This window comes from Cyprinus carpio, chromosome A18, assembly GCF_018340385.1.
Source record: "Cyprinus carpio isolate SPL01 chromosome A18, ASM1834038v1, whole genome shotgun sequence".
NCBI lineage: Eukaryota > Metazoa > Chordata > Actinopteri > Cypriniformes > Cyprinidae > Cyprinus > Cyprinus carpio.
The window spans coordinates 13,023,125-13,035,420 of record NC_056589.1 but is presented as its reverse complement, the minus strand read 5'-3'; the positions used below and the strand labels follow the sequence as shown (position 1 = coordinate 13,035,420).

At 37.0% G+C, this 12,296-nt stretch overlaps 1 protein-coding gene across 1 annotated transcript; it reads left to right on the top strand.

Moving 5' to 3' along the window:
* The first annotated feature begins 5,075 nt into the window (after nt 1–5,075).
* On the top strand, nt 5,076–8,724 carry LOC109072687 (extracellular calcium-sensing receptor-like). The gene is made up of 6 exons (XM_042775867.1): nt 5,076–5,299; nt 5,409–5,697; nt 5,783–6,538; nt 6,731–6,958; nt 7,362–7,485; nt 7,652–8,724. Exons 1-6 carry the CDS (start codon nt 5,091–5,093, stop codon nt 8,557–8,559), a joined length of 2,514 nt encoding a protein of 837 aa, XP_042631801.1. The 5' UTR covers nt 5,076–5,090; the 3' UTR covers nt 8,560–8,724.
* The last annotated feature ends 3,572 nt before the right edge of the window (nt 8,725–12,296 follow it).

Here is a 12,296-nt window from a genome sequence, read left to right as displayed (position 1 = left end):
TTATGAATATTATTAAATATTTTAATTTGAATGTCGGATTGAAATGACTGCTGTAATTAGAGTAGTTAATCATATAATTAATTATAACTATTATAAATATAATGAGCATTAGAATGAAGTTTCTTTATTAACTATTTAATCCTCCTATAACTTTTATTAGGTTAAAAACAAAAAAGGACATGATGCTATTTACTATTTTTTACACACAAGAGGCTTTTAAATGAATTATGAATCTAAAATATGCATTTTAGAGAATGAACAAATGGTTAACATTGTGTCATATCAGTCAGAAAATCAGTTCTGGGTTTTTTAAAAAAAAAAAAAGCTAACTTAGATGTTACTCTTCACTGAATAACTCTAAAATGTTTTCAAAAGCCCTTTAAAATTAAATATGTACACAGTTTGAATTAAATTAAAGTATAGTAAAAAAATTTAATTAGCATGTTTTTGTGTTTTGCTTTGGTACCGAAATTGGTACCGAGAACCGTGGATTTTCACTGATATCGCACCGAATACTGAAATGTTGGTACCGTGACAACACTATACTCCACTGTATAAAGCTGCATCAGATCACACTGTTCTTCTGAGGTACATTCAGACTTGTTCTGCACAGCGAGTCTACATCCAAAAATGATTAAAAGTACAGCAGATGAATCTTGCGCCTTTGTTTATGGAGGTGATGGGGGTGTTTACATTTTCACATGGCTCACATGGACGGTTACTGTATAAATAGCCTACACTGTGCGTGGGTGTGACCGCATTGCAGATAAGGAGCTCAGACTGGAAACACTGTACCGCGCATTGGTTTCATACAGATTATTTTATCAGAGAATATTTGTTTTCAATATGATTTACTTCATTTAACCTGTTAACCTGCACTCCCCATTATGGGACTCACAGCTGAAAATGCCCTACCTAACTTAAAATTGCAACAGTTCCTGACTTTAGTGTGCTACACACACAATTTTGGAGTCTTTGGAAAGAAGACCCTTTTGGCTTTACTATCCATCATCTAGAGATGATAATGCTCAAAAAGATAAAAAGTTATAGACACTGAAGTGCCTTGGGGAAAAAAATTGTACCACACTGATTTTTTTCTTTGTTTTTTCCTCCGTTTGAGGAAAAATATTTACCAAATGCATTGAAGGGTTCTACAAACTATTTAAGTCAATAAACATAACCCTGCATAGTTTTTCAATTATAAAACAATAGACAGAATCTTAGACATTGTATAAGTGATTTATTTGAGCACTAGAAAAATGCAATAAGAATAATTTGAGTAGTAAAATTAAATAAGAAAATTATGTATGCCAATTACAGTACATCCTGAGATTGCTAGAAATACAAGAATAATCACACTCTATTCATATAGACCGCATTCACACTGATAGCTTGTGATTACACAATAATCACACGCTGATGTGCATTCAAACAGATGGTAATCATGCAGATACAGCCACATTCCCCACAAAACACATACACATATATGAAAAAAAAAAAATTATTTGTGCAAAAAGCAGATGGCTAAGTTACGCCCCCATCAGATGACATCACGAGAGAGCGTCAGAAATCAAATAAACAATATTCAATGTATCTTTGACATTTTTTGTGGATGGTCTCATTCTGTTTGTGACACTGTATGCTAGAAACCATGCTGTTTTTTTTTTACTACCAAGACGCAGTTTTTTGAGCATAAGTTATTCCATAACGGATACAACAATACTGTCCCTGAGACGTAAACAAAGGAATTACTATCCATATTACAATGTTATTGCTTCATTGGGCTAAAAGTTCTCTTTGGGATGTCATTCAGTGGTCCCTTACCTTTCTAACTAAACCGGGTTTTACAGCTATGGATGTGTTAAAGGGATAGTTCACCCAAAAATGAAAATTATGTCATTAATGACTCACCCTCATGTCATTCAAAAACCCGTAATACCTCCGTTCATCTTCGGAACACAGTAGAAGATATTTTAGATTTAGTCCGAGAGCTTTCTGTCCCTCCATTGAGAATGTATGTACGGTATACTGTCCACGTCCAGAAAGGTAATAAAAATATCTTCAAAGTAGTCCATGTGACATCAGGGGGTCCGTTAGAATTTTTTGAAGCATCGAAAATACATTTTGGTCCAGAAATATCAAAAACTACGACTTTATTCAGCATTGTCTTCTCTCCCGGGTCTGTTATGAGCGCGTTTTTTTGAATGCAGTTTAGTGATATCCGGTTCGTGAACGAATCACTCGATGGTAACCGGATCTTCTTGAACCAGTTCACCAAATCGAACTGAATCGTTTGAAACGGTTCGCGTCAACAATAAGCATTAATCCACAAATGACTTAAGCCGTTAGCTTTTTTAACATGGCTGACACTCCCTCTGAGTTCAAATAAACCAATATCCCGGAGTTATTCATTTACTCAAACAGTACACTGACTGAACTGCTGTGAAGAGAGAAGTGAAGATGAACACCGAGCCGAGCCAAATAACGAACGAAACATTGACTCGTTCTCGAGTCAAGAACCGTTTCTGTCGGACGCGTCCGATTCGAGAACCGAGGAGCTGATGATACTGCGCATGCGTGATTCAGCGTGATTCAGACTGACACACAGCGCGTCTGAACCGAACTGGTTCTTTTGGTGATTGATTCTGAACTGATTCTGTGCTAATGTTATGAGCGTGGGTAAACCGAAGGCTTGAATCAAAGGCAATCATCGCCAATGAAGTCATTACGTCGAGCGCAATAGAACTGGTGAACCATTTTCGGCAACCGGTTTATTGAATCAAACTGTCCGAAAGAACCGGTTCGCGGAAAAGAACAGAACTTCCCATCACTACCGGTGATCCGAAAACCGATGCAACCGGTTCTTGACTCGAGAACGAATCAATGTTTCGTTCGTTATCTGGCTCGGCTCGGTGTTCATCTTCACTTCTCTCTTCACAGCAGTTCAGTCAGTGTACTGTTTGAGTAAATGAATTACTCCGGGATATTGGTTTATTTGAACTCAGAGGGAGTGTCAGCCATGTTAAAAAAGTGAACAGCTTAAGTCATTTGTGGATTAATGCTTATTGTTGACGTGAACCGTTTCAAACGATTCAGTTCGATTTGGTGAACTGGTTCAAGAAGATCCGGTTACATCGAGTGATTCGTTAGCGAACCGGATATCAGTAAACTGCAGTGTTGTGAACGTGCTCATTACAGACCCGGGAGAGAAGTCAATGCTGAATAAAGTCGTAGTTTTTGATATTTTTGGACCAAAATGTATTTTCGATGCTTCAAAAAATTCTAACGGACCCTCTGATGTCACATGGACTACTTTGAAGATGTTTTTATTACCTTTCTGGACATGTACAGTATACCGTACATACATTCTCAATGGAGGGACAGAAAGTTCTTGGGACTAAATCTAAAATATCTTATACTGTGTGTTCCGAAGATGAACGGAGGTCTCACGGGTTTGGAACGACATGAGGGTGAGTCATTAATGACATAATTTTCATTTTTGGGTGAACTATCCCTTTAATGACTCGTTATTACGACGAATCTGGTATGTACTGCAATTTGATTATGCATGTTCTGATGTGTACTGCTTAAACAAATTTAGCAAATACATTCCTTATAAGCTTTCCATTGAAAAACAGTGATCTGTTGTCAATGCTTGAGGCTTAGTCCTTTATAATGATATATAGTTTGTAAAGATTAATTTTGTCCCGTTTCCTCTCCAAAGCCCCCGAACTGAGCTACCTTCCAGGATCGCTCCTTAGCCAGTAAGGGAAGCATCCAGTCTCAGGGAAGCTGACCTAAGGTATGCTCAGAGAACTGAGTTCAGTGTCCTGAAGCAGCTGACTGGCGGGCAGCAACTGCTATCTGGAGCAAGTGGGTCAGAGCCAAGGAAGGGCTGAAGCTATCTTAAGCTCCACTTGATCATTCTAAGCAGCAGCTGTTCACAACTAAGAACTGACCATGCATGCTCAGCTCCCAAGAAGCTAGTCTCAGCCTTTGACGTCATGCCCACAGACCGTTGGCTGAATGTCTGATCCATATGGCACACAAAAGTGGAAACACTTCAGGAGTTTTGAAGTCGTCATCGGATTGGTTGAAATCCATCATGTTTACAACTGTGACGACAAGCACTAATCAGGATCAACTAAACACTGAATTCTCAAAAGTATGTGAAATATTTAAAAATTGAGGCATAGAATCTTTAAAAAAAATCTGAGAGTTTTACACTCTGTTATTACACATTTCCATGCCCCAAAAAATGATGCTGAAATGAAACGAACTATGACGAGGTCAAACGGCCTCATGGGTGGGCCTTGGCCAGTGAAAGCTGCCATTGGATTCCAGACCTTCAGCTATCAGTCTGAAGGTCTGGCAACGCAAGACTACCAAGCAGCTAAAACAAAAATTGTGTGTGTTCCCACCCATCATAGCATGGGCAGGGAGGCACAAACAATGTAAAAAGCTTCACACTCACCATTTTTAAATTTCTTTTTAATTTCTTTTTCACTTTGATAAACAACACCAACAAGACAGACTGTTCACACAGAGTGCTTGTTGAAGAGAAGAAACTGATGTTGCTTTGTTCCAGGTATCCTTTATATCTTCTGCGGTACACCATAACACAACACAAGTCACACAGCACCAATAAAGATTGGAGTAGTTGCACATGCATTTCAGACCAGTCATGCAGTGGAGTTCCCCATAGCATCTGCTAGCAAGTACTTTGAGTTCCATGCAATAGAACAAATCATTACTAATGTCATATTATAATTCCTCATACAATAAATAAATGTGAATAAATTAAAAAAAAAGAACCATCATTTGTTAGAAACTAAGTATCCAAATATAATTTCACAGCAACAACTGATTATTTCAATATTCACAATATTATTCTGGCTTGATAAAATCAAAATCTATCATAATAGCTTGACTCTATTCCACCCCTGCTTGACTTGACCCATGTCCTGCCCTATGAATTCATTGGCTGCATTCACAATCAATCATCCATATTAAACATATGCATAAAAGTACAAATATCAAGCCAGTATCAAGCCAGTTGCATTTGGCCACAGCTGAACACATTCTTTCGGATGTCTGTCTTTCTTTGCATACTTCTGCTTTGCTTTCAACTTCATGCAAAGGCAGAAAAGCCTCTTTGCCATATGATGGGAGACCCTAAGTACCCACTGTTATCAAAGGATGGAGACATAACTATTGGAGCACTTTTTCCAGTCCACAGCATAGAGACATTACCTTCATTTGAGTTCACGCAAAAGCCTCAGCTTTTATCATGCTCAAGGTTTTTTACTTTAAAAATTAAATTTAGAATCATTACAGCAATTAATTAATTAAAAATTATGTTTATTTAACCTTCTATTTATTTATTTATTTATTTATTTTTCTCACAGTGTGAGTCTACGAGATTTTCGAATGGCTCAAATCATGATCTTTGCCATTGAGGAGATTAACAGAAGTGTAACTTTACTTCCAAATGTTTCAATTGGCTACCAAATTTATGATACCTGTGGTTCAATACTATCTTCTATGGGTGCAAATATGGCATTAATGAATGGTCAAGAATTTGTATCAGGTGACAGATGCAATGGACAGTCTCCTATACATGCTATCATAGGAGAAACAGAGTCTTCCAACACAGTGATTTTGTCCAGAACTACAGGCCCTTTTAAAATTCCTGTGGTAAGGAGCAAAAACACTAAATGTTTTACATAATTACCATAATGATAACTGTTTCCTGTATTTTTATTTTATTTATTTTTTTCAGATAAGTCCCTCAGCCTCATGTGAATGCCTCAGTAATAGGAAAGATTATCCCTATTTCTTCAGGACTATTGCTAGTGATTACCACCAGAGCAGAGCACTTGCATACATAATCAAGCATTTTGGCTGGTCTTGGGTGGGAGCTGTGAACAGTGACAATGACTATGGAAACTATGGAATGGCTATATTTCTAAATACAGCTGAGAAAGAGGGCATTTGTGTGGAGTACTCTGTGAAATTTCAGAGAAAAGAGCCTGAAAAACTCAAAAACATTGTAGACACAATAAAAAAAGGCACTGCAAAAGTCATTGTTGCATTTCTGACCAATTTTGAGATGAACAATCTACTTGATCAGTTAATTATTCAGAACATTACGGGCCTACAAGTAATAGGTGTGGAGGCATGGATAACAGCAGACAGTATGATCACTTCAAATAGTTTTCATGTTCTAGGAGGATCACTAGGGTTTGCAGTGAAAAAAAATAATATTGAAGGTTTTGCGGATTTTGTTATAAAAGAATTCTGGGAAACAGCTTTTCCATGCACACAGACTGAGGGCAATTCTTCACAAAATGAATTGATTTGCAACATATATCAGGATCTCCTTGTGCTGAACAGCAACAATGAAGATGTGCCAGAACAAAGATATGCTAGCAATGTCTACAAATCAGTTTATGCTGTGGCTCATTCACTACACAATCTGCTAAAGTGCAAAGAAAAGGAGGGTTGTGAAACAGACACGAAAATACAACCACAGCAGGTAATAAAATTACACACACACACAGATATATATATATAACAGACACGAAAATACAACCACAGCAGGTAATAATATATATATATATATATATATATGGGTTGTGAAACAGACACGAAAATACAACCACATAATGTAATGAATTTGAGCAAAGGATAAGTAATTTCTTTATATATATTTATATTTTTTAAATAGGTGGTTGAGGCTCTGAAAAAGGTCAATTTTACCATACAAATGGGAGATCATGTGTGGTTTGACAGCACTGGTGCAGTTGTAGCCCAATATGAAGTTGTGAACTGGCAGCAGGACTCAAATGGATCAATCAAGTTTAAAACAGTTGGATACTATGATGCCTCACTGTCCCCTGACCAGCGCTTTGTACTCCACACTGAAAACATAATCTGGGCTGGAGGACAGCTTGAGGTATATATATATATATATATATATATAGTATTATATCTAGTGGTCTATATATATATGTATACAGTGTATTTATTATTAATTCCTGTGGCCAGTAAAAAAATTTATCTAGTGGCTAAATAAGTTATTTATATTGGTGACAATGAGATTTGAGCAAAAAGTATTTAGTCTAGTGGTCTAATTTGTATACAGTGTATTTATATTGTTTACTGGCAATGTAAGTTGAGAAAAAGAACGAAAGCATATTACTATGGCAGTACTGGAGCTGGATTTATTTGAAAGTAATTATTTTTGTTCAAATAAATAACGAAATAAATAAAAGATAAAAAAGAAAATAAAAGAAAAAGATAAACAATAAATATCTTTATTCTGCATCTAATAATATGCAACACATTTTTCTATGTAGAAACCAAGGTCTGTGTGCAGCGAGAGCTGTCCTCCAGGGACTAGGAAGGCGGCACAGAAAGGAAGACCTGTCTGTTGTTATGACTGTATTCCATGTGCAGAAGGAGAAATCAGTAATGAGACAGGTAATCTTTAGCACATCTCAGTTTCAAAGAAAATTGGTTATTTCCTTCTCTCTTTTGTTCCATCTTTTTGCAGTTTCTGCATGCAATGACTTGCTCATAAATTAGTGTTAATAAATCATGTATTTATTTATTTATTTATTTATTTATTTATTAACTTCCTTTCCAGATTCAAATAACTGCAAGCAGTGTCCAGGGGAATACTGGTCTAATGCTGAGAAAAATAAATGTGTGTTAAAGGCTGTAGAGTTTCTGTCATTTACAGAAGTTATGGGTTTAGTGCTAGTCTTTTTCTCACTCTTTGGAGTAGGAATAACTGTGCTGGTAGCTGTACTGTTTTACAGCAAAAAGGACACCCCCATAGTAAAAGCCAACAACTCAGAACTGAGCTTCCTGCTGCTCTTCTCATTGATTCTTTGTTTCCTCTGTTCAATTACTTTCATCGGTCAGCCCACTGAGTGGTCCTGTATGTTACGTCACACAGCGTTTGGAATTACTTTTGTACTCTGTATCTCCTGTGTTTTGGGGAAAACAATAGTGGTGATAATGGCCTTCAAGTCGACACTTCCAGGAAGTAATGTCATGAAATGGTTTGGACCTGCACAACAACGACTCAGTGTTCTTGTCTTTACACTTATACAGATTTTTATCTGTGTACTTTGGCTAACAATATCACCGCCATTCCCTTACAAAAATAAGAAATATTACAAAGAAAAGATTATTCTTGAGTGCAGTCTGGGTTCTACTGTAGGTTTTTCTGCTGTTCTGGGTTATATTGGCCTACTCGCTGTCTTGTGCTTTATTATGGCTTTTCTGGCTCGCACACTGCCTGATAAATTCAATGAAGCGAAATTCATTACATTCAGTATGCTTATATTCTGTGCTGTATGGATCACATTTATCCCATCTTATGTTAGCTCCCCTGGAAAATTAACTGTAGCTGTGGAAATATTTGCCATTTTAGCTTCAAGCTTCGGTTTACTATTTTGCATATTTGCGCCAAAATGTTATATAATCATGTGTAAGCCTGAACAAAATACAAAGCAGCATATGATGGGGAAGATTTACAATAAATAAAATGATTTAAATATGGGTCATTTCACATCACAAAGAAAATAACAGATGGTCACTAAACGTTATGATACTTTCAGAATTACTACTGGCCATGAATGTACACGATTCTTTATGTTTCAGATATGCCTAGAATTACTTTGATAAACTCTATAACCAGAAGAGTAAAGGAGGCTTCAAGCACAAGAGAAACCTGTATAACTGTAGTATGTTCAGGAAAAAAGATGACAAAGGATATTTTCCCAGTATGGTGCAGACCCTGCAAATGTTGACCTTAGCACCTTTCAGAACCTAAATGTATCAGTACGAGGACAATTAACCATTTCAAAATTTATTTAAAAAACAATCTGTCAACTACATTTGTTAGCTCATTTACTATTATAGATGTTGTAGGTTTTTATATTGCTAGTTAAGCTAAATTAATAGTTTAGGGTAATTTCTGAGAGATGTCATGATGGCAGTTTTAATTTAATTTTAATGGCGGTATGTGAATGGTTGTAATAAGTGTAAAACAGAGCTGACATGAATAACATGTAATTAAATGTCAATTTCACAGACTTTAGGTTAATAGTGATTATTTTCATTAAAAACAGCTGCAGCAGATGGTAGCTTATTTAAATGAAAAACAAGATAAAGATGTTCATGTCAGATGTGTGTATCTCTTTAAACCCTTTAAAAGTGTACTCTTGTGCACACTTGATTTTTAGAGCAGTATTATATTTAGTGAAGTGGTTTTTATTTGAAAAACCTCTAACACACACACACACACATGCTCAGTTACTGTCTGAATGAAAATGGAGCGAGTTTACAGATGCTCAGTTACACACAAACATTGTGTTTCCATGTTTTATGGGGACATTTCAGAGACATAATGATTTTTATACTATACAAACTATATTTTCCATCCCCTTATACTAACCCTACCTCAAAACCTACCCCTCACAAAACTTTCTGCATTTTTAGATTTTCAAATAAACCCAAAGGTTCGAGTCTCAGGCAGGAATTGTTGGTGGGCGTAGTGAAATACCAGCACTCTCTTCCACCCTCAATACCACGACTGAGGTGAGACCCTTGAGCAAGGCACCGAACCCCCAGCTGCTCCATGGGCGCCGCAGCAATATGGCTGCCCACTGCTGCGGGTATGTGTTCATGGTGTGTGTGTGTTCACTACTGTGTGTGTGCACTTGGATTGGTTAAATGCAGAGCACAAATTCGGAATATGGGTCACCATACTTGGCCACTCGTCACTTCACTTCACTTAATTTTTTCCAATGCCTAGTCTCTGTTCCACGAATGGTAAATACAATTCTTGATGCTAATTTGTTTGGTTGTAGCAGGGCTTAGACTAATGCTCTTTAAAACTTCTATTTTGTTATGTTCCCCTATATCCCTAGACTCATGTGGGACATAAAAAATTGGGTTCTCATTTTTTTTTTTCAATAATTTTGAGGAATATGGTAGTTTGTTTCTTTAGCTGATAAATTGACTTTTTGAAATTTTATAATACAAAGTTGATTTGCAGCTTCAAACTTGTGTGGTTGAGGAAGTATATATATTTGCATATGTATATACAGTATGTTATAATTGTTGACCAGAGTCGGCGTCAGGGCAGATCTACTGGAGGGGCATTGGATCATCGGCGGGGGGGCACTGCCGTTTGATAAATATTTTTTGACGCATTGGCAACATCATAGTAGCATGGAAATCCAGACCTAAATCTGAAAGATCTATATAGAATGACAATGAATGATTTAGACTTATCTAAAAGAGGAGCAGAAGACAGCGCTGAAATTTGCTGTTTTGCCGACCGGATACGGCAAGAGTCAGTTAGCTTCAATGATCTATATAGAACACATTATATAATTTTTATTTTTTTATTTTTACCTGTCTTGATTCCTAATACACAACAGATGACGATTGTTAGGTTAAATGTTCAGATACGATTCCAGATAAGGTTAGTATAGCCTAGTTCAGCACTTTGCGAATGGACAGCGACTCAAGTAGCACGTAGTAGCCTAACCCAGTGGTTCCCAAACCTGTCCTGAAGGCCCCCCTGCCCTGCACATTTTGTATGTCTCCCTAATCAGACACACCCAATTTAGTTCTTGCAGTCTCTACTAATGAGCTGAAGAGTGGAATCAGGTGTGTTAGATAAGGGAGACATACAAGAAGTGCAGGGCAGGGGGGCCTCCAGGACAGGTTTGGGAAGCACTGGCCTAACCTATTCTCGCGTTCTACGAGTTCAGTAGCCTACATTTTTGGGAAACGCGCGAGGAATTGCGGCTAACGTTCATAACCTTGCACGTAGAGAGCACTTTTAAGAGCTAAGATAGGCTAGGCTACATCGTTATCAGGAAACCCGGCCCAGAACAGATAGCCTAAACAACAGAACAGGACAGAAAAGAATAATATAAATATAATATAGGCTAAATAAAAAAAAAACACATAAAATAGGCCTACAATAAATAGCTATATATTTTTTATTCTTAAATAATTAACAAATTACGATGACAAAAATAAAACACTGAATCAGTTTGAAGCTTTGAAAAACCAGCAAAAAAAAAAAAAAGTCCACATCAGACAAAGTTTTTTCGTATAGATGTTTCTGAAAACTTAAGGCTTTTTTCTTCATAAAACGAGTTGGACATCATCAATTAAAGTTAAATCTTTTGGTGGTTGTCTTGAGCTAGCATTCGCAGAAGAAGGGCCAGCTCGGCTCTCATAGACCGTGGTACTGGTGGTCGTGGCCGGAGTATCTAAGTCTGCTGATTGACGAGGCTGCGGAGGTCTAAACCATTTTCTTAAATCAATTTTTTTTTTATTTAGAAATTTTTAAAATTAGCTGCTAACAACTGTCTATAATATAGAGGGACAAACTGTTCTTCAACTTGAAATGGATTTTGCGTGCGTGCTGCAAATCAAATGTAACAAGTTTACTCAGCGACCAATAAGCAAACCAAAATTATGCATTTTCCCAATTCTTTTTATTGTATTTAATTTAAGTTACAGTTTGAACATTTAATATTAAAATAATAACTAAAAGGGATATTTTTTGGGGCCATGCCATGGCCTGGTGGAGGGGCATCAATGACCGCTAGGGGGGGCACGGCCCTCGAATGCCCCACCACAGCGCCGGCGCTGTTGTTGACTATAGCTGCATCCCAAAGTGAAGGATGCGCACTTCAAAGATCACATTTGAAGTGCGATTGCATCACAACGTCACTACGTAGGCTGTTATGGAATTACATTTGCTTCTATAAAAATGAACAAAACTTTATAAAACTGAACGTAACTTTTTCAGAAACTATCAAAAATATGCCATTACAAAAGAAGAAAAACACAATGAAAATTAAAAAAAAATTAACTCAGTTGCACAAATTTAATAGGCTCTTCAAATATGCTTCATTCTTTGTTAAAGTTTTTCAAAGATTTGTTTTCGTTAATCGTGGATTCTGAATGCATTGCCACATATTTGGCTTATGCTTCACAGCTTTTCGTTTGGTGTTTTGACACAAACTTCTCGTGGGGGCGGGCTTTACAGTGATCTATTCTGATTGGATAGTGAGCTTTTGATGGACAGGTGCTCTCTGACCGGGAAGTACAGACGCCACTCAGTGGCGCGCATAGTGGAAAGCTCTCGCGGTGATTAAATCTGGTCTCTACCGCAAAAATTCTTTTTCACAGACAAAGTGAAAGAAATTTATTTTAAGCACCGTGGTTTATCACCGCGATATTTTATTTCA